This window comes from Momordica charantia (assembly GCF_013281855.1).
Source record: "Momordica charantia cultivar OHB3-1 chromosome 8 unlocalized genomic scaffold, Mcharantia_2.0 BLBB01000008.1, whole genome shotgun sequence".
Classification (NCBI taxonomy): domain Eukaryota; kingdom Viridiplantae; phylum Streptophyta; class Magnoliopsida; order Cucurbitales; family Cucurbitaceae; genus Momordica; species Momordica charantia.
In genome coordinates this window covers 8,351,551-8,372,254 of record NW_028275166.1, presented here as the reverse complement: position 1 = coordinate 8,372,254, position 20,704 = coordinate 8,351,551, and the positions used below count along the sequence as shown (strand labels likewise).

Sequence of the window (20,704 nt, the reverse complement as noted above, 5' to 3'; positions counted from 1 at the left end):
TGAAGTGCTCACCTTCTGCTTTACAGGTTTTCTCGATCGATTACAAAAGAATCTATTCGATCGTTTGGACGAATATTCTGTGCTCGTATATTTTAATTATACATTATAAAAAAGTTAGTAGAAACTCGTATGAATTAAAATTGGGAGGTAGCTAGGTTGAGGAAAACAAAGCCGTTGGTGGGAAAAGAAACCTACGAAATACCGTTGGAAGTTTGATTGAAAGAGAGTTAAAAGTTAGTTGGGTCATCTTCTTTCTTACATCGAATATCTAACAGTCAACCCCTACCATTCTCTCTCACTCATCTCTTTCTAATATTATATTTATTAAATAGATTTAAACATCTCGAAATTCGATCACTGAGCTCAGCCATTTTGTTGTCATCTCCTTTAAATCTCCCATCTTCTTTCCCTTAAAAATGAATCCACATCTCAATCTCAATCTCATGGCCGCCGTCGACATGTCGAATGATAATACCAATAATCGCCTCGCTTATACCAAAGACTTCTTCTCCTCTCCCGCCCTTTCCCTTACCCTCGTACGATTCGTCGTCTCCATCTCCCTTATTTCGTTAATTTTGATCATCTTTTCACACCAAGTTGTTTGGTTTCTGTTTTTGTTTTTGTTTTTCAGGCTGGAATTTTCCATCGTGGCGAGAAGACGGATGTTGAGATGGAGGAGGTGGATGACAGCGTAGGACGGCGAGATGATGTTGCAGAGATTAGCAGCGAGAACTCAGGACTAGTAAGGTATGTTAAAATTACTGTTCAACTCAAAAACTTAAGAAATTGATTACGGTAACTAAATTTAGTTTTGTATTATTTTTAAGATCCGACGAAGATTTTGAGGGTGGAGGAGTGCATGAAGAAGATGAAGATGGGGATCAAGGATGTCACGTGAAGAAAAGGAAGAAATATCATCGGCATACCGCCGAGCAGATCCGAGAAATGGAGGCGTAATCTACAGCGACATCGTTTGATTTTTTTTTTCTTTTCTTGTCTTGAAATTTATGTTGTTCTTGAACATTTTTGTTATGTTTATTGCAGGCTGTTTAAAGAGTCACCGCACCCAGATGAGAAGCAAAGGCAGCAGCTGAGCAAGCGATTAGGCCTTTCTCCGAGGCAGGTCAAGTTTTGGTTCCAAAATCGTCGAACCCAAATCAAAGTATGTCAAATTAATTAATTTCCTTTTTCTTTGCAAATTTTCAATGTCACTTTCGATTATTTTGACCAAAAAGTGTTTTTGAATGGGCAAAAAAAACACTTTTTACTCTCTTTTTTCAATGGGCTGAAATACACTTTTCCCAGCAGTCATATACCAAAATTTCGCTACGTAAAAAACAAAGCTTTTAACTTTAAAAGCAAAAAACACATTCCAAACTTTATTGTTTTTTATACTATTTTTGGGTTTTCAAAACCACTTTTTGTTGTTTCACCAAGTGTTGAGTTAACTAGTGGGTTTCATTTGAGCGTACTATTGTTTTTGCAGGCTATTCAAGAGCGCCATGAAAATGCATTGTTAAAATCTGAGATGGACAAACTCCGAGAGGAGAATAAAGCCATGAGAAAGATTGCCAAGAATAAAGCTGGTTGCCCGAACTGTGGCGCCACAGATGTTGGCAGCGGAGACCACACCGCATTGACGACTACAGAGCAACTGCGTATTAAGAATGCCAAACTCAAAGCTGAGGTCTGCTCGTTAAACTATCTCAAAAATTTAAGTGGATAGGTTACGGTAAATTCTATATTTCATTAATATGACCGATGTTTTCTATTCGTAGGTTGAAAGACTACGAGCCGCGCTGGGGAAATACCCAGCAGCAGCTGCCTCTCCTTCATACTCAACGGGAAATGAACAAGAGAACAGAAGTTGCTTAGATTTTTACACTGGAATTTTCGGGCTGGAGAAGTCAAGGATCATGGACAAGGTTAATCAAGCACTGGAAGAGCTCAAAACAATGGCTACCGCGCCTGAACCACTTTGGCACCGGAGTGTCGAGACCGGAAGAGAAATATTAAACTACGATGAGTACTTGAAAACATTCCATCTCACGAACTCAAGCAACAATTGGTTAAAGAGACACATCGAAGCCTCTCGAGAGACCACGGTTGTCTTCATGGAGCCCTCGCGACTGGTTCAAAGCTTCATGGACGAGGTAACAAAATTAGGATATATATTTGAATATAAATAAATAAATAAAAAGCTACGTTTATCTTAATCTATCAGGTTAAACTTTCGAGTTCAATAAAAGTTTAAATTGTTGTTATCTTTTCTTCCTCACAAATGTCTTAATAAAATTAGGTTATACTAAATTTTTAACTAGAAAAATGATGTTCTTAATATATATAACATGCATAAAAAGTTACCTCTACTGTGTAGCAGATACAAAGTATCATTTTTTTTTGTGTTATGTTACCCGTGATGATAAAAGATCGAATAAAAATATTAAATTTACGGTAACCTATTAACTTAAGTTTCTTCGATTCACTTACGTTTTCTCGTAGAATCAATGGAAGGAGATGTTTCCTTTCATGATCTCAAAAGCCGCTACAGTTGATGTTATTTGTAATGGAGAAGTTGCCTATTGGAATGGCGCAGTGCAATTGGTGAGCTGAAACAGAACTTTTTTTTTCCATTCAAAGTCACAATATGAATTAAAGGGCTCTTTCACTGTCCAGTGCAGATGTTTGCAGAGGTGCAGATGCTTACACCATTGGTGCCCACCAGAGAAATGTATTTCGTCCGCCATTGCAAGCAGCTCGATGCTGAACGTTGGGCAATCGTTGATGTTTCAATCGAAAACGTCGAAGATAATAATATGGATGCAGCCTTGGTGAAATGCAGAAAATGCCCTTCTGGTTGCATCATTAAGGATGAATCTAATGGGCATTGCAAGGTGACAAACTTTTTTAGTCCTGTGAATATATAAAGGAAAAGAAAAAGTAGTGATAATTAAGTGTATAATATGAAGTTCAGGTAACAATGGTGGAGCACTTGGAATTGGAGAAAAGCACAGCAGTTCATAACTTGTACCGCAGCATAGTGAATAATGGGACTGCCTTCGGAGCAAGACATTGGATGGCCACACTCCAACTCCAATGCGAGCGCCTAGCTTTCTCCATGGCCACCAACATTCCCATCAAAGACTCCATAGGTCAAATTAAACCTGTTTCATAACGGTTTCGTTTTTAGTTATCTTTTTTCAAAAGTTAGGCGTGTTTATTCACGATTTCTTTGATTCTCGAAGACGCATTTGAATTCTTAGCTAAAATTAAAAACAAAAACAAGTGTGTTTTGAAAACTATTTTTTTGGTTTTCAAATTTTAGCTTAGATTTTAGAAATGTTTTAAAAAAGGTGAAGGTAGAATTTATAAACTTAATTTTTAAAAATAGAAAACTAAAAATAAAATAGTTATCAAGCGGACCTAAAATATTTTTGCTTTTAAAAAGTTTTCATGTGTTTTTCACCTTCTTTATAAACATATTTGAACTTAATTCAAAAAATAAAATACTTTTCAACTAGGTGGATCCGACCCACCACTAAACTCAACGTTATTTCTCTCTCCTGTTTATAAAAAAAACTGCGGGATAAAGTTTTGAAAAATATTGACATGTTTTGAAACACATCAGGAGTGGCAACACTGGCTGGAAGAAAAAGCACTTTAAAGTTGGCACAGAGAATGAGTTGGAGCTTCTCCCAAGCAGTTGCAGCTTCAAGCTATCAAACATGGAGCAAAGTGGTGGGGAAAACTGGGGAAGATATTAGGGTTTGCTCGAGGAAGAATCTGAGTGACCCTGGAGAACCCATTGGGGTGATTCTTTGTGCAGTTTCTTCTCTCTGGCTCCCTGTTTCTCCTCACCTTCTCTTCCATTTCTTGAGAGACGAAGCTCGCAGAAATGAGGTAATTAGAGCCTGTTTGGTAACGGTTTCTGGTTCTTCATTTTTAATAAAGAAAAATTAATTGCATGACCATAATATTCATGAATTCAAATATACTAAAACAATTTTTTTATTTATATTTTGGAACAAATTGAAAATGTGTGAACAAGAGAGTAAATAAACTTGTTTTGGTTGTTTCTAATTCTATATATAATTTTGAGAATGTTCTTAAAAAAGTAAATAGAAAAAATTAATGGCTTGGATCGTGTATCAACAATCAATCTCCGGTAGAGGTAGATGATAAGGTTCATCATAACAATTATTTATTTCTATTTTAACTCGTCTTTTTTTTTCTTTTTTCCTAAAACAAAAGGGATGAAGTTGGGGAGAAATGACAAGAAAATATTAGAACATCCATCTCGGAGAGATGATGGAAGCAGAATATAAGAAACATAGTTAATTGCAAAATATCTAAATTTTTTAAGAAAATTAGAAATGAAAAACTAAAAATTGGAAACTTTACCAAACCAACCCATACTTAATTGCAAAATGTTTAAATTTTTTAAAAATAAATTTAGATACGAAAAACAAGAAACAGAAATAATAGCCTAACATATTTTCCTAAACTTTCTTCGCAACCAAACAATGACCATGTCATGAATTGTGAATCTTTTTAGTGGGATGCCATGTTCGGTGGGGAAAAGGCTCAGTTGATTGCAAACTTGGCTAAAGGACAAGATAGAGGCAACGCAGTTACCATTCAGGTAAAATAATTCTCTCTCTTATATTCTACTTTAGCTTGTAAACTTTTTTTTTATGAAATTCATTTTTTCAATTATTTTTTGGTATCTAAAATTTTGACTTATCCATTTTAGCCCTTCAACATTTTAAAATATCTCCATGAAATTTTAAATTTATCATTCCACCCCTAACTTTGTAAAATAAATGGAAAATATAATTTTGGGTATGTGTATGTTAATATAACCATACACGTGAAAAAAAATTTAAAAAGAGTTTAGAGATAATAAATTCAAACTCAAAATACTACAGACCATTGGAGCAAAAGAGAGCAGCAGCGTATGGATCCTCCAAGACAGCTCCACAAACGCGTCGGAATCCATGGTGGTCTACTCCGGAGTAGACGTCGTCGGCATCCAGTCGGTGATCACCGGCTGCGACTCCGGCAGCGTCTCCATCCTGCCGTCGGGGTTTTCCATTCTCCCCGACGGGGCTGAGTCCCGGCCCCTCCTCATCACTCGCCGGAACAAAGACGACGACAAAACCGCGGAAGCACAAGGCGGCGCTCTGCTCACCGCCGCCGTCCAGATCCTCACCGACGGCTCTCCCACATCCAAACCGACCATGGAATCCGTTGAGTACGTTAAAAGCATCATATCGTGTACGCTCAAAAATATCAGAACCAGCATGGGCTGTGAGGATGACTGATCACAAAATTAAAATCCCACAACTCTAAAAATGTGTAAATCTTTTTTTCGGTCCTTTTTTTTCCTTTTTTTTTTTTGAGCCTTTTTGTTGAAGGTGGTAGAGGTTTTTGAGGTGAGTAAATCCATCTTTTTTTTTTTTGCCTTTTTTGTGGGTTTGTTTATTTGGCTTTGACGTCTGAAAAATGTGAAATATTGTGACTTCTTTTTGGTAGATACAATCATTGTGACAGCTGATTACTTTGCTTTATGCTTTGCAATTACTTTTAAAACAAGAACAATAAATAAATCTGTAGCTGTCTATATTTATCTTTATCTTGACTGCTAATAAAAATTTGATAACTTTTTTATTTTTTAAAAAATAGAAAAAAATATCCAAAAGATAAGTGTTAGACGAATGATTAGTAAGCACACCTAAATATTTTCTTAAATACTTTGGTATGCAAAATACACCAATAACCATTACTTATTTTATTAAACAATATTATTCAACATCCAAATATATCCACCAAACAATACTAAAATTAAATCAAGTAAGAAAGGAAGAGAAGACGACAACACAATTTATTGTGGTTCGATCAATATGGTCTACATCCACTATGCAAGATGAGAATAAACTTATATTAATTTCAATATTCAATCACAATACAAACTAGAGATTGGAGAATAAAAAATCAAAAAAATCTCAAGTAGAGCAACCAACATTTTAATTAGTGCTAGCTATATATATTTAGGTCATAATTAAGTACATTAATTTAATTAAATTCAAGTTTATATTTTATACGGTTTTGTTTGTTTAAATTTATGGATTTTCCACTCTTCTAGCCGTTTAAACTTAAGTTATATAAGCTAATCCCCATAAAACTCATCCTTAATATTCCGTGCTAAGTTTTAGCAACCAAGCATTATTTATACATATATCTATAAACTAATCTTTTAAAGAAGTTTGAAATAATTAAATTAGACTCTACTCATTCACACATTTTTTCAAAACCAACAAGGTTAAAAAAAAAAAAAAAAGAAAAAAAAAGTTTGATTCTCCATCTCTCATATAAAATATACCCTTATTTTTTATTAAATAGCAGTGATATTAATTTCGTCATTTAGTCAAGTTTAGATTAAAGTTTATAGATATATGACTCCATTCCCCATATCATAATTCATATCAACAAAGGATAGGCTTATCCAGCTCCATCCCACGTGGCACCTCCTAAGTGATACTCCATATTGTCTTCCAAGATCCCGTTCCGCCACGTGTCAAAAGAACATCCAATCACAGGATCCAAAACCCATTTGAAGCCTCTCCACTGCTCTCCTCTGCCTCCCAGTTCCAAACTCCAAAGTTTGTTCCTTTTTTCAGACCAACGCCATGGCTTCCTTAGCAACCTTAGCTGCCGTCCAGCCGGTCGCCGTAAAGGGTCTCGCCGGAAGCTCCATTGCCGGAACCAGGCTCCCCCTCAAGCCCTCTCGCCAGAGCTTCAGACCCAAAAACTTCAGGTGCCAAAATCTTCTCTTTTTTTGCCTTTTTTTTTTGTTGTCTTATTTTGCTCCGAAATTATCTGAATTTTTCTGGGTTTCTTCTTGTTTTTCTTAGGGCTGGTGCTGTGGTGGCCAAGTACGGAGACAAAAGTGTTTACTTTGATTTGGAGGATTTGGGCAACACCACTGGACAGTGGGATTTGTATGGATCTGATGCTCCTTCACCATACAATTCTCTTCAGGTTTGTCTTTGCTTTAATGAATAACGAAAAAGGGCCAGAGCAGAACAGAACATAACAGAGGAATTGTTGTTTCTTTCTTTTACTTTTGAGTGATCTTGATGTGTTTGGGAGTGCTTTTTAAATCAGCAATTTTAGTATAAGTACTAATGTTTAATGACAAATCACTTTAAAAGTACTTATCTTCTCGTGCCACTATTACTTCAATCCAAATATAATGATTCTAACAGATTGTGAAGATTTAGAGTTCAGTTATATCTCTGTTGCTGCTTTGGTTGGATTGAACTTGCTATTGACTTATTTTGGTACATTTTTTCCAGAGCAAATTCTTTGAAACTTTTGCTGCTCCATTCACCAAGAGAGGATTATTGCTCAAGTTCTTGCTACTAGGTGGTGGTGCCACTCTTGCCTATTTCAGTGCCACAGCCCCAGATGATGTTCTTCCAATCAAGAAAGGACCTCAACTCCCACCAAAACTCGGGCCGCGTGGCAAGATCTAATTCGCTTTCAAATCCTTTTCTCTGGGTTTTTTGTTGTATGTAAATTTTCTCTCTCAACTCTCCTACCAGTATGTTTTGAAGATACCATTTGGGAGTGTTATTTAAGCAATTGTTATTATGTGATGAATGTACTTTTACAATGTGGCCTTGCCAGTTCCTTTGAAAGACTGATAATGAAATATGGTTAAAAAGACTTGCTCTTTCTAACAAAATTGACTAATAGTTAACATCTGCAGAAGAACCATATTAAAAATACTCCAAATACCAAATTAGTTGTGCTCATCCTTCATATTTACAGCAGGAATGAATTGAATGGATTTGGTAATTACAGCTCTAAAGAAAAACTCAGTGAAAAGGAGGTTGAGCTTTTAACTGTGTACTCCTGTTATGCTCTCTCCCCCTTTCGCTAAAATCTCATGCTTGATCTTTACTCGTTATTTCTTCTCAAGTTCCTTCCAGAATGAACTTGAGTCAATGTCGCGACGTGGGGCTTTTCAAACCGCCTATGTTCTCAAGGTACGAGACCAACTTATTATTAGTCACTATGTTTTGAAGCTTGTGCACATGCTTCATTTCAACCTCTGGCGATGGCGCAGTGTCAGAATTCCCTGTTGGCGACTCCTTCTTTACCTCATTATCACCAAGATCCGGACCCCAATTCATGAAATCCAATAGTGTCATAGAAGTAGGCGTCTCTGCTGCATTTTGTGTCTCTTCTGCAGGTGATACCGATGGGGTTTCCCGCTTCTTACTCGATGCTTGTGATGGATTTTGAGCGATATAATCTGCGTAGAGTACATCTTCAATCCTTGACATCACTGTGAAGGCTAAGCTTTCCAGGATTCTAGAGTAACTCTCTAGAACAGCCTGTCCAACATCCTGTAAATACAAGAAAGCAGTCTTGAATTAATCCAAATTTATAAAGTAACATAACATTGTAGAGTGATGCAGAAAGAAGTTCCAGCCTTTCAAGATTTGAAAACAAAGTATTCTCCAAAAAACATGTTGTGTTGTACCCGATTGTATTGGATTTTGCTAATGTCTAATGCTGACTGAGGAGTGCCTGGGAAACGATGTTTGAGGATGAGTAAAATTGTTTCTGCTCTCTCCTCGAAAAGCTCTCTCTTCTCCAAGCTCACAGCTGAGCCCCAAGCAGATTTTCCATCTTTCTGGTTCATCTTACGCTTCCATATCACAATGGAAGCCTCAATTCTGTCCTTGAGGTCTAGGATCTTGTGCTCTGAAGATAAGTCCATGGTAGATAGAAACTGATCCGGGTCGAAGAATTCGACCGTTATGTTTCTGTAGATAGAGTCTCCAAGGCTTTCCCTCCCATTCTACAAAAGGAAAATTCAGGCATGAAATCAATGAAAGATGGAGCATTCGAGATGTCGAGCACTTGTTCGGTAAATTTTGTTCACCTTAGGCAATGACTCAATGTAGTTTTCTGGGATCTCCATTTCTGATAGAACTTGAGCATTTATGGCCATGGCTGCTTTCAGGACTTGGTTTACACAATCCTTTTGATACTGCATAAACTTCCTTGAGTTTTCAGATAAACCATTCGTAGGAACTTTAGGAGTAGGTAGCCACCATTTGTCACTTCTCTTTGAAGCATTGTCTTTATTCGCATCACTCGAATCTCTCGATACGTAGTAGAACTCAGATTGGTCCTTAAAATTATCCAAACAATCCTATGCATCATGTGAAATCGTTAGAGAGAAGTATTAATATATCATTTACAATGAAAATCATTAAACTCGGAAGAGTAGACCAAGATAAGTAATCTTTTCCTACAATAAGCATCGCGTCAAGCTTTCGCAGTGCAGGGATGTTCATGTGAAGGTCATTGCGTTGACGGGTAACCATGATCTGTTAAATCAAAGAATGTGAAGTGTATTAAGTTATGATCTGTTTTTGCATTTTGCTGCACTTTGTGTTTGTGTCTACGTTGAAGAAAGAGGGGAAGAGAGATTATGCCTCCATGTTTGTTCCATCCTTGGATTTCTGTTGAGACGCAACAAATTCAACAATGTAATCTGTGACTGATAAAAGCAAGTCAATCTCTTTTCTCCACCTTGCTTTTCGCTCCACTGACATCGGCTCGAGACGCCATTGTTCCCCGAAAACAGAAGCTGCAAAAATGACAGGAGAAAGGTGAAAAAGATCACCACTTAACATTCTCCCTTCTCTCAACTAGAAAACTTCATTAGCTTTTGCATTGAAATCTGTTTCTAGTAACAAACTTTATTTCTTTTCCCACATCTAAATGAAAGCACAATTCAACAAACGCCGAGATAACAAAAGATCGATACGCTAACAACGTACCTGCAAGATTTGTGATTGCATTTGACAATGCTAAAGCCGATGAAACACCCTTTCCTCCACCAGACATGTCTTCACCCAAAAGCAATTTTGCAAACCTCTCCTTCATCTGTTCTATTTCTGATTGTATCCAAACAAAACATAAAAATTTCAAAACAAGCTCAAGAAAATCCAGAGGAGGCCCTCTTAATTCACATAAAACAATAGCACTGCAACCAGATCAGGCTAATTCTTTCTCCTGATGCAATCCAATGGCCCAAACCCATTTCAAGTAAAATTTTCAGCGGTACGATTCGACATCGATGCAATGAACACAGGCTAATTCTTCCTATGCAATCGAGTGGCCGAAACTGGTTCGAAGTAAAATGTTCATCAATAGAATTTGACATCGATACGTGGGGAAATCTCATAATGTTTCCAAGATGTCATGGAAAATATCACACAAACATCAGAATGTCAACCATTTGAATATAAATATCAACAATGATGTTAACAACTCATTTGAAAAGTCTCAAACTTAAATTTATTAATTCAAAAACATTCTGTCAATTCCAGCATTCTAATTTCAGAATATTGCATCAGAGCATTCACTCCCAACATCATCAAACTTTTCAAAAACAGAAAACAGACAAAAAAGAAACCCATTTGAATTGAAAGCAAGAAATATGTTGGAACCTGTTGGTGGCTGATCTTTGGGTGGCTTAACTGGAGCAGCAGCATCATCTCTGCATACCTTAGCTTTAGGGGCTTTGTCTTGGCGATTAGTGGGGGGCTTCTCCAAAACGGTGTCGTTCAAAGGGACGGAGCTCTGGCTTCTGTTGAAAAACAAAATCATTATTATCTGAAGAAAACAGAAGGCACTATTATTGTCCTGCATATCTTTTGAAATAGAACAATTTGGACCTGTGATTCTCTTCTTCTTCCATTTCCCGCACCATCTTCAGCTTTTTGATGAATCTTTTGATAGAATAAACGAGAGAGAACAAACCAGCAATCTTGACAGACCTGTAAAAACAAAGTTCATAGAAAAGAGAGAAGGGGGGAGGGGAGAAACTGAATCAGATTCAACAGAAAAATGTGAAGGAGTTGAATTTGGTTTGTGGGGTTCTTTCTTTTGCTCTTCTTCTTTTGTTGTTGGTTTGACAGAGAGAGAGAATTTAGAGAGAGAGGAAGGGGGAATTTGGTAATTTGTGAGATGGATGGCTGTGGTTTTTCATAGGAAGGTCAAAGGTTCTTAAAACCAGGGGAAGACAGACATGGCTTCCATGGCTAACCACCATCTATTTCTCTTTCTTTTCTATACAAAGTCACACCTCAGGCTCAGATCACAAGGGAGCCAATGGTAAGTTGTTATTTTTTACAACGTTGTGTAAAATTGTACTTGTTTTCCTGTTTTTGTGACATCTGGATCTGGTGTTGCTATATAAATGTTTTTTCTGTTGCAACTAATTGATTGTTATTGGTTTGGTTTAGACTTGGAATTGGAATTGGAATTGGAGGGTAATCTATTCTTCGACCTTGGTGAGTTTGAAGGGAAATTGACAAAAGTGTCCTAAAATCTGTGACAAAATAAGAATCACATGTATTCATTACATTGCACTACAAAGATGAAAATTATGATGAGAAGAATATTTGATAATATCTACTTTAATCTTAGATTTATGAATTTCGGTTCAACAATTCTAACACCAATTTTAGAACCAGGATGGAAATTAAAATCGCCAACGTGACCATAGTCCAGCCATAATTGGCACATGCTCCTTTCCTTGAGGTCAAACGTTCGAACCCGCATACCTTGTGGGAGCCTCTCAGTGTGTCGTAGCCTCAACTTGGATGCTCCAAAGACGAAGAGGAATGGATCGTTTCTTTGAAAGTATAAGAGTTCTTAACACCGATCAGGGAAGATTTTAACTAGCAACAAATCCATTGACATTCAGACATAAGGACGATTCCACTGTTAAAGGATCTTTAGCAAAAACTCGTCAATGAAAAGTTACGGGCGCCACAGGGTGGCTTAACATAACAAACTAAGTTCTAACTTCAACTTCAAAGTGTACGTAGTTGAGTACACGGAAGATCGTTGCTAACCGGAATGGCACAATAACCAATCTCCAAAGTGGTATATTACAAAATCATCTTTTATTAATGGAAATAGGCCTTTTCCCCTTCGCATTCAGAAATCTAAAAACCTTAATAGTAACCCAGATAAGAAAACCAAAAAGCAACTAAGAAAGAACATTACCCTTCAAAATCCACAACCATCCATTTCCATTGGCACAAACAACTATACAAATGAAGTTTGAAATACATATGTAGAGCATAAATAAACAAAAGGAAGGCCTTAGTTAGCCCCTCTGAGTCTGAATCTGAATATCAGAAAGTTGAGTCTCCAAAGTGAAGTAGATAAAAGTTCCTTTAGAATGAGTGAAGAAGCTCCCAAAATTTGAACCCACCACACATTGCCATCCCACCCCATGCCCATCATCAAACTTCTGCACAAACACAAAACCCCACCTCATATTTCACTCACATTACATTCAAAAACACATTCCGTAACAAAATTTCAGATCAAACCAATCAAAATTTGACCTTCTTGATGTGGGCAGCGATGGATTTACAGTCCAAGACATCGTACAGATCCAGAGCTTCAGAAGCAGCTTTCATGGCTTGGATCTGCAGCTTCACTGGCATGTCCGTATCATCGATCAAAGCCTTCCCTTCCAGCATTGTCCTGAATGCTCTGATCTTGAAGACCCAGAAAAGGAAACTTTGTCCCAAGCAGAAATATGATCCAAATTCTTACAGATGTCGCAGAAACTTACAAATGTCGGATCAGAAGTTGGTGAGCTCCAAATGTAAATGTGGTGTGTCTGATGCAGCCTCGAGCTGGCACGTTCACTGTCTTGTCAGCATCTTCATCTTTCTGTTACAAATTAATTAATCCCTTCCCTTCCTGTTTCTGTCTCTCACGTTTTCTTTCCTTTTTTCCTTTCTTTTGACTCCCACATTTGTTGAAATGAAGGTGTTGTGTTAGGTATATTATAAATAAAGGGGATATTAATGTGAGATCTTTTCTTAATAGAATACTAAATGAACCCAATAGAAATGTCTGCAAGGTGTCAAATTTAAGCCCATCTAATATAATTTAACTAGTGAAACACTTATATTTTTAAATTCGAATTCTCATACATTGTTATACTTAAAAAAAAAGTGTCAAATTTAAGTCCTATTTGATCTATTTTAGTTTTAGTTTTTCAAAGTTATACTTGCTTGCTCACCATTTCTTTTGATACGTTTTTACATTTTAAAAAAATGCACTTAAAATTTTAGCCAAATTTCAAAAATAAAAATTACTTTTTAATTTTTAAAACTTATCTTAAATTATGAAAATACTCCCAAAATGTGGATAGCAAAACAAAGAATATATATATATATATATGAATGAAAGTAGCACAAGCTTTACTTTCATAAATAAAAAACTAAAAATAAAATAATTATCAAACAAGCCATTGATTTTTCGAAGACAAAGTATAATTCAAATCATCACATGCTTACTTTCTAGTAGGAAGTTAGCTTGAATTCCCACCTTATGTGAAATTTTAAAAATAAAATTGTTAAATTTTAATGCAAAACCAGTGTCTACAAATTTATCATTTTAAAAGAGAATAGATATGGAATATAGAATATTTGTTTCCCACTCTAATTTTAGGGACAAAAATGTAGAATGCATTTTTCATCTTCATATTTGTTCTCAATGGTAATTCTTACCTTATCATAAACTTAATGCATATATTATTGAAATATATGTTTTTAGGTCAAAATGAATATAGTTGGTAAGGTATATATTTGCGATGTGAATTCGAATTTCCACCCACCACCACCGATACTAAAACTTAACCAAAATGAAAGTAAATAATTTGAAGAGAGACTGTAATTTAATTTGGAGGAAAAAAACAGAGAGAAATATATTAATGAAAGGAAAGCAGCGGTTGTCCCACTCACGTTCTAGTTTGTTTGAGCGCAGGACCGACAGTTTTAATTTTAATGGCTCACTCACATTTCCACACGTACAGCTACAGCCTATCAACCAAATCGGCTTCTTGCTCTTGAGATCTTCTTCTTCATAATCCCTACTAATTAACTCAGCCTCAATTAGCGCCCTTTTTACAGGAAAAGAAAAACCCTCAAAAACCCCATTTCGCCGCATGTTCTGAGCTCTTCCCCAGATCCAATTTCAACTCCACACCGATTTTTTCTTTTGCACAAGACCCATCACCATGATTCTAAGAAAACCCACTTACAGATTCATCCCTCTTGCCTTCACCCTCCTCTTGTTGTTCGGATTCTTGGCCATTGTTAGCTCATCCGAGACCAACACAGTTGAAAATGGCGATGAAGATTTCGAGGGTTTCGAGGAATTGTTGGCATTGGACGAAGAAGAAGAGAATCAGCAGCAGGATGGGGCTAATTTGAGGACCTCGGAGGCAGAGGTATTGAGTAAAGCCCAGAGGATAGTTCTTGAGCTTAGTAATGATAACAGTGAGAGAGTGATCCAACAAAATGAGTACGTTTTGCTTCTGGGTTATGTCCCCTGGTGCGCCAGGAGTGCGGAGCTTATGCCCCACTTCGCCGAGGCAGCAAATTCACTTAAGGAATTGGGGAACCCCATTTTAATGGCGAAGCTTGATGCCGATCGCTATCCAAAAGCAGCCTCTACCCTCCAAATTAAGGGGTTCCCTACACTGCTTTTGTTTGTTAATGGGACTTCTCAAGCTTACACTGGCGGATTCACTGCGTAAGTAATTTTTTGCAAATGGAAATTAATCCTATTAGCTACTTTATAATTGAATCTCTCTTAATTCGTTGAATGGGCGTTGTTTTTCCATCTATTCAGGGAAGAGATTGTGATCTGGGTCCAGAAAAAGACTGGTGCCCCTGTTATCAATATAAGCTCTTTGAACGAAGCTAAAGAATTTCTAAAGAAGCACCACATCTTTGTTGTCGGTCGGTTTGAGAAATTTGAGGTTTGTTGTTTCCCTGTGCATCTTGTATGTGTATGCTTTGTTTAGGAACATTGGACAAAAAATAGAGAACAAAACACAAAGAACACAGTTTTACACATCGTAGACAAAGTAACTTTGAACAAAAATAGCGTATCATGTTGCAAGAGGTTCGCTCCCATTCTCCAAATCGGATCGTTGTTAGGCAACGAATTGAGCCTACAGTGCCCGAAAAATTCACTTGATGTCATGTTGTGTGTTTCTGGAGTTGACTCGAAATAAAATTTGGGTTCTCCAGGCCTAACAACTTGATTGTAAGATAAGAATAAGTGCTGTTCTTGACATCAAGTTAATGATATTAGAAGTTTTTAGCTGCATATATTATACCCTTGGGGAACTATATAGTTTTTAAAATGATTTTCTCTTTCTTTAATTTATATGTACGGATCATGGAGGATGTGTTGAAGAAATGTGCTTTCTTTTTTCAAGGGGCCTGCATACGAAGAATTTTTTAAAGCAGCCTCAGATGATAATGAATTCCAGTTTGTTGAAGTGAGTAACGCTGAAGTTGCAAAGACTCTGTTCCCTGATATTAAACCCTCAAACAATTTCCTTGGACTTGTTAAGGAAGAGCAGGAAAGATATACGATATATGGTGAGTTTGTTTGGTAGCGAAGCGGATGTTAATATCGTTTAGTTTCCCATCAGGCATCTTTGCTTACTTTTTTGTATTTTGCAGACGGATCCTTTGAAAGGGAAAAGATCTTACACTTTTTGGAGCAAAACAAGTTTCCATTGGTCACCAGACTGACTGAAATGAACTCTATCCGAGTTTACTCCAGCCATGTTAAACGTCAGGTTGTCGATGTTTCTCGTTGATCATATTCATTATCTCTTTGAATTACATCCCTTCAAGTAGAGCTCTACATTTCCTTACATTTTCGATTCCTTTTTTGGGTTTCACAAGTTGATCAAGCAAAACGGTCGTACACTGTGTTCTTTCTTGTCTGTTTTTTTTTTCTTGTAGTTACCATCTAAAACTTTGTTTAAGAATATAAAAGGAAGAGTTGTCTCATTGTTTTTATTTTATTTATTGATTTAGTGTAGGCGTCTTCATCCTAACAAATTGCCTCCTTCCGCTGCTCAAATTCATCCAATATCTCTTTTCCATTTCGAGTAGAACTCTTTAGGCTTTCCTCTCAATGATGAGTCCTGAGGTATTCAAAATTTTCCTCAAAATCAGTAGTTTGAATATTGTTATTGCATGGCTCATAAATCTCTCAACGTACACGCCTCGAGGGGGTAATCCCGAGAGGCTTGGAATGTTCGAGGAGTCTTCCCCAGGATTATAGATTCAAGCCTCTGGGTGGAAAACCTTAATAAATGAAAGTCCCTTATGTCTTCTAGAGGTTGTGTAGCCACCCAGGAAGTTCCCAGTAGAGTAATGGAGTAGAGCCCCATAAAATACCACATAGAGGGAAAAAAAAATTATGGATGCGCATCTTCTCTCTTGGTGCTCGTACAAGGAAAAGCATATGTATATAGTGCACTCAAATCTAGCTCTATTGGCTTCTTATCATCTGTCAATAATCTCTCAATACAAACTGTCTAATTTTCATTGACTTTGCAGGTTATCATTTTCACCAATGACGATGAATTCAAGAATCTCCTTGAGCCCCTTCAGAATGTTGCAAGAAAGCTCAAGTCGAAGGTATACAACTTACCAAAACTTTAGTAATCAAAGTTTCTCATCACATTGTCTAGATGGAAGGATTGTCAACAATATCTTCTTGTGAATGCAGATAATGTTTATATACACAGACATTGCAAATGAAAATCTCGCAAAGCCCTTCTTGTCATTATTCGGTCTCGAAGAAGCAGACAAAACTGTGGTTCGTATTTGATTTCAGCCTATCCTTTTCCCTTAACCAAATCTATGTCTCCTAATGCACTTTATATTTGCTATGCATCCGGTAGGTTGCTGCTTTTGACAATGGAATGAGCTCAAAGTTTTTGTTGGAGTCAGATCCGACCCCGAGCAACATAGAAGTAAGAATCTTGTTCTATGTATTATTTTCTCTTAAAAGTCCTGACAAACTATGAAATTGGGGAGCTCATATAGTTCTATGAATTGCCATTTATTGTAGGAGTTCAGCAGAGGTCTTTATGATGGTACTCTGTCTCCTTACTTCAGATCACAGCCAATACCAAATAACGTGGGTTCCTCATGAATTTATTTTTGCTGTAGAAATATCCACTATAGTTGCATATTAAACAAATCTCAGGTTCTCACATTACATGTCATGGATTCGTAAGCAACTTAACTTGAAGTTTAAGCATATACGAACCTATTTGATAACGTTCCCGCTTCTTATTTCTCATCGAGAAACAAGAAAACGGTACTGAATGGACCTACATGACTCATTAAGTTGTACCCCAAACTTAACTTGAGCAAAATTTGTTGTTGTGATTTAAAAGGAGGGGGCAAGCGTTCAGGTGGTTGTGGGAAGGACATTGGAAGACCTGGTTTTGAAGAATTCCAACAATGTTCTATTGGAGGTAAACAGAAATCATTAGTGATAAGTTGTTCGTTGTCATAATCATGATTAGATTAAATTTGGTTGAAATGGTTGTGAGAGCAGGTGCACACGCCATGGTGTATTTCCTGCGAGACAACGAGCAAGAATGTGGAGAAGTTGGCCAAGCATTTCAAAGATTCCCATAATATAGTTTTTGCCAGAATTGACGCTTCTGCAAACGAACACCCTCAACTTCAAGTCACTTACTCACTCATTAATTAATATTTATTTACCAAACTCGTTGTGTGTTATCAATATTAATGTTGGAATTTCTGATTCCAGGTAGACGATTATCCAACTCTCCTATTTTACCCAGCTGCCGATAAATCAAATCCGGTAATTATTTATTATTTATGATTCCATTGTTATTGTTAGTTTTTGTGATAATTCCATAATTGGAATATTATGGTGCAGATAAAACTTTCGAGCAAGTCGAGCTTGAAGGATTTGGCTAAGAACATTGGCAAACGGTTGAAGTCTGAGGAGCAGCCTGAGGCCACTAACAAAGACGAACTATAGATAGAAACAACCAAGTTTTTACATTTCAAACACATCCAACTGAGGACCAGCAGCAACTACAAATTAATCAAGTTTCAAGGCATACACACTGTAATTGTCGTCGGAGATTCTAATATTATTACATAAGTTTTATGTATTTTAATACCAACGCCTGCCTTTGAAATAAACTTAACTTACTATCCTTCTTAATCATACCATGTTCATCAATACGAATACTTGGCAATTCTTATATTTTTCCTTTAATTGAACATAATAAACACGCATCCGAGTTCATGGAGAGTTGTTGGCGATTGATAATCACGCCAACAACTCTCCTGAAACAAAACAAAACAGACTTTCAGAGATGAAATTGAAGGGCAGAAGATTACGAATTGTTTGAAGCAAAACCTTCCCCTAAGATGGGTCCACCGCTCTTATCCTTCTCCTTCGCGTCTTCTCCGATCTCCAGTCCCTGCAATACGTCTACTACACAACCCTGCCCTCGCCTCTTCTCCGTTCCCCCAGCTACTGCTACTACTTCATCCCCTCTTCCTTCTCCACCGCCAATCACCATCGCGTCTCCACCAAACTCGGGTAATTTCGCTCCCTTCGCCGTGGCGCAAGGCCCCGGCGGATCCCGCTCTGGGGAGATTCCGGTGACGACGTCGGTGGATTCACCAGCATCAGCAGGCCGTGGATCCTCGACGCAGTGGCCGTCGGAGGAAAGAATAGAGGTGGCCCTAGACTTGACGGCGGAGGCGGCTTTGGCAAAGGCTTCGCGAATGGAGTCGGGGGGGAGGGCGCAATCCTCGAGGCCGGCGTCTTCGAGACGGGGAGGGAGGATTTCGTCGAAAAGACCTGCTTTTGGTTTCAGTTTTTCTGCTGCGTCCATTACGAACCCTAAGAACTGAGAACCAAGCTATGGGAGTTCCAGTTCCAACTTCCAACACAAGGAATTGGATTCGTCTAATAAATAGAGAAGAACAGTACTGTACAGTAAGAAACACGTGGCGCAAATCCCCCACGATGCTTGAATACGTGACGACACGTGTGACTAAGTGAGGGCTTGAATAAAAATAAAGATACTGCAGTTTTCAATTAATCCGACATAATTGTCGTTTTTTCTTGGTTCATTGATATTAAGAATCTACTGAACCTAAAAAGTAATTACAATAATTTTATAAATTCCGATGGTGAGATTATGCAATAGGCTTTTGAGGCTTACACCTTGATACTTTATCTCAAAGTAAGGCTCTAACTCTTAGTCTCGAGAAGAGGTTTACGCCTCTTTGAAAACACGAAGTTTAAATTTATATGATAATATTAATTATTACTATTTTTACCACTTAGACTTTAAAAATATTGAAGAGAATAATTTATAACTACCTTGACTTAGAATTGATGATAATAGTAATTATGTTAAAAGATTTTTTTTAGAATTTTTTTGAGTGATAAGTAACAGGTGAACATTTTGATAATTTATATAAGATAATACTTAACCACACAAATTTAAAATTTGTATAATTTTTTAATTAAAATTGACGCTTACGCCTTCCTTTAGCCTTTAAAAATTTGATATTGTGCAGTAAAAGATTTGTTCGATAATAAGTTAAACGGAGTCTTAAAAATGGACAAAATGTATAGTTTAACCCAGCTTTGACTAACACAATTTCATGAACAGCTACACATTGTTTTAAATAAAATATAATATATATGAGTATAGTTTCTGATAAAAATTAAGGTTCAACAATCAACACCACCATTTTTATATTTCAATTACCTTGCCAACCATACTTTTAAACAAATTCTTGAATCAAGATTTAGTTAAAAAGACAACTTGTTCTTGGAAATCATGGACCTGTAATTTGGCTAGTTCAATTGCACACTAATCTCGATTTGTACACAAAAGAAATTTTTTTCCAGAAAAAATAATTTCAAACAATCCTCAAACGAGGATTCCGCATAGTGACTGCCTCCACCATCAATGTTCATGGCCAAAAATGACATGTTAACTTCACAAGAAACATATAGGAAAAAAAGATAAAGATTAAAATCATTTCTTGGAATGTTGTGGTCTAGGAAATAGACCAAATGGTATCCCATGAAATGCATAACATCGACATTCAAGACGAGTTTTACTTGTCCTTCATAGGGGAGCAGCTTCAATCCTTAGAATCATTCGGCATTTACACTAGTAAATCCTTCTCTATTTCATCAACTTTCTCCTCAAAGCTTTAAAATTTCTATATCCCTACGAAGGTATCGTTTTTTGGGTTGGCAGGAGGGTCAACAGACTAAATACCCTTGAACAAAACAAGTAGGAGAGAATTTGAGTCAATTCACAAGACTGCACTTTTCTTCTACTAAATCCCCCCGTCGGTGTGCGGTAAGAGAGAAGTTGAATCAATATTTCTTCTGACTTCTAAATCAAGATTTTGTAGACTTCCAAAGCGGCTGTAAAGGCTTAAAGGGGTTTAGAGGAGATTTTTTTGTAACTTGATGCATTTTAACATCTCTATTTAGTTCCTTTGCTTCTAAAATATTATTGAAATCTTGTCTTACTATGATCCAAAATATTGAGACCCTTTCTCGTAGTTTTGATGTTCTATTATGATCCTTTATCTTGAGTTGGCCTCTAGTTTAGCTTTTCTATATTCTATATCCCTTAATGAAAGTGGTTTTCTTACTTATATAATAATGATGGCAAAAATAAAGTCATACACTATCACTAACATCTCCAGAAAGAATAGCAACATGCTATTTT

At 36.9% G+C, this 20,704-nt stretch overlaps 6 protein-coding genes across 6 annotated transcripts; 3 read left to right on the top strand and 3 right to left on the bottom strand.

The window, feature by feature from the left end:
- Positions 1-380: 380 nt before the first annotated feature.
- Positions 381-5,570, top strand: LOC111021053 (homeobox-leucine zipper protein GLABRA 2-like). The gene is made up of 12 exons (XM_022297890.2): positions 381-536; positions 632-747; positions 828-953; positions 1,045-1,162; positions 1,487-1,687; positions 1,779-2,153; positions 2,503-2,604; positions 2,682-2,894; positions 2,975-3,152; positions 3,629-3,900; positions 4,556-4,642; positions 4,929-5,570. Exons 1-12 carry the CDS (start codon positions 417-419, stop codon positions 5,322-5,324), a joined length of 2,304 nt encoding a protein of 767 aa, XP_022153582.2. The 5' UTR covers positions 381-416; the 3' UTR covers positions 5,325-5,570.
- A 1,059-nt stretch (positions 5,571-6,629) lies between these two features.
- LOC111021119 (photosystem I reaction center subunit VI, chloroplastic) lies at positions 6,630-7,731 on the top strand. Its single transcript, XM_022297973.2, has 3 exons — positions 6,630-6,817; positions 6,915-7,041; positions 7,359-7,731. The coding sequence occupies exons 1-3, from the start codon at positions 6,690-6,692 to the stop codon at positions 7,536-7,538; spliced, it is 435 nt and encodes a 144-aa protein (XP_022153665.1). The 5' UTR covers positions 6,630-6,689; the 3' UTR covers positions 7,539-7,731.
- Positions 7,732-7,836: 105 nt separating this feature from the next.
- Positions 7,837-11,867, bottom strand: LOC111021117 (rop guanine nucleotide exchange factor 12). The gene is made up of 8 exons (XM_022297971.2): positions 10,767-11,867; positions 10,539-10,678; positions 9,867-9,983; positions 9,519-9,673; positions 9,336-9,410; positions 8,960-9,232; positions 8,555-8,875; positions 7,837-8,417 (listed from the first exon to the last, which is right to left on the bottom strand). The coding sequence occupies exons 1-8, from the start codon at positions 10,799-10,801 to the stop codon at positions 8,010-8,012; spliced, it is 1,524 nt and encodes a 507-aa protein (XP_022153663.1). The 5' UTR covers positions 10,802-11,867; the 3' UTR covers positions 7,837-8,009.
- Positions 11,868-12,107: 240 nt separating this feature from the next.
- Positions 12,108-12,903, bottom strand: LOC111021121 (uncharacterized). Its single transcript, XM_088128124.1, has 2 exons — positions 12,453-12,903; positions 12,108-12,355 (listed from the first exon to the last, which is right to left on the bottom strand). The coding sequence occupies exons 1-2, from the start codon at positions 12,588-12,590 to the stop codon at positions 12,209-12,211; spliced, it is 285 nt and encodes a 94-aa protein (XP_087984250.1). The 5' UTR covers positions 12,591-12,903; the 3' UTR covers positions 12,108-12,208.
- A 1,016-nt stretch (positions 12,904-13,919) lies between these two features.
- LOC111021116 (protein disulfide isomerase-like 1-6) lies at positions 13,920-18,168 on the top strand. Its single transcript, XM_022297970.2, has 12 exons — positions 13,920-14,658; positions 14,758-14,887; positions 15,353-15,518; positions 15,603-15,721; positions 16,494-16,574; positions 16,666-16,755; positions 16,841-16,912; positions 17,011-17,079; positions 17,342-17,422; positions 17,506-17,640; positions 17,725-17,778; positions 17,857-18,168. Exons 1-12 carry the CDS (start codon positions 14,141-14,143, stop codon positions 17,959-17,961), a joined length of 1,620 nt encoding a protein of 539 aa, XP_022153662.1. The 5' UTR covers positions 13,920-14,140; the 3' UTR covers positions 17,962-18,168.
- On the bottom strand, positions 18,161-18,901 carry LOC111021118 (uncharacterized). Its single transcript, XM_022297972.2, has one exon. It carries the CDS (start codon positions 18,830-18,832, stop codon positions 18,326-18,328), a length of 507 nt encoding a protein of 168 aa, XP_022153664.1. The 5' UTR covers positions 18,833-18,901; the 3' UTR covers positions 18,161-18,325.
- Between the last annotated feature and the right edge of the window lie 1,803 nt (positions 18,902-20,704).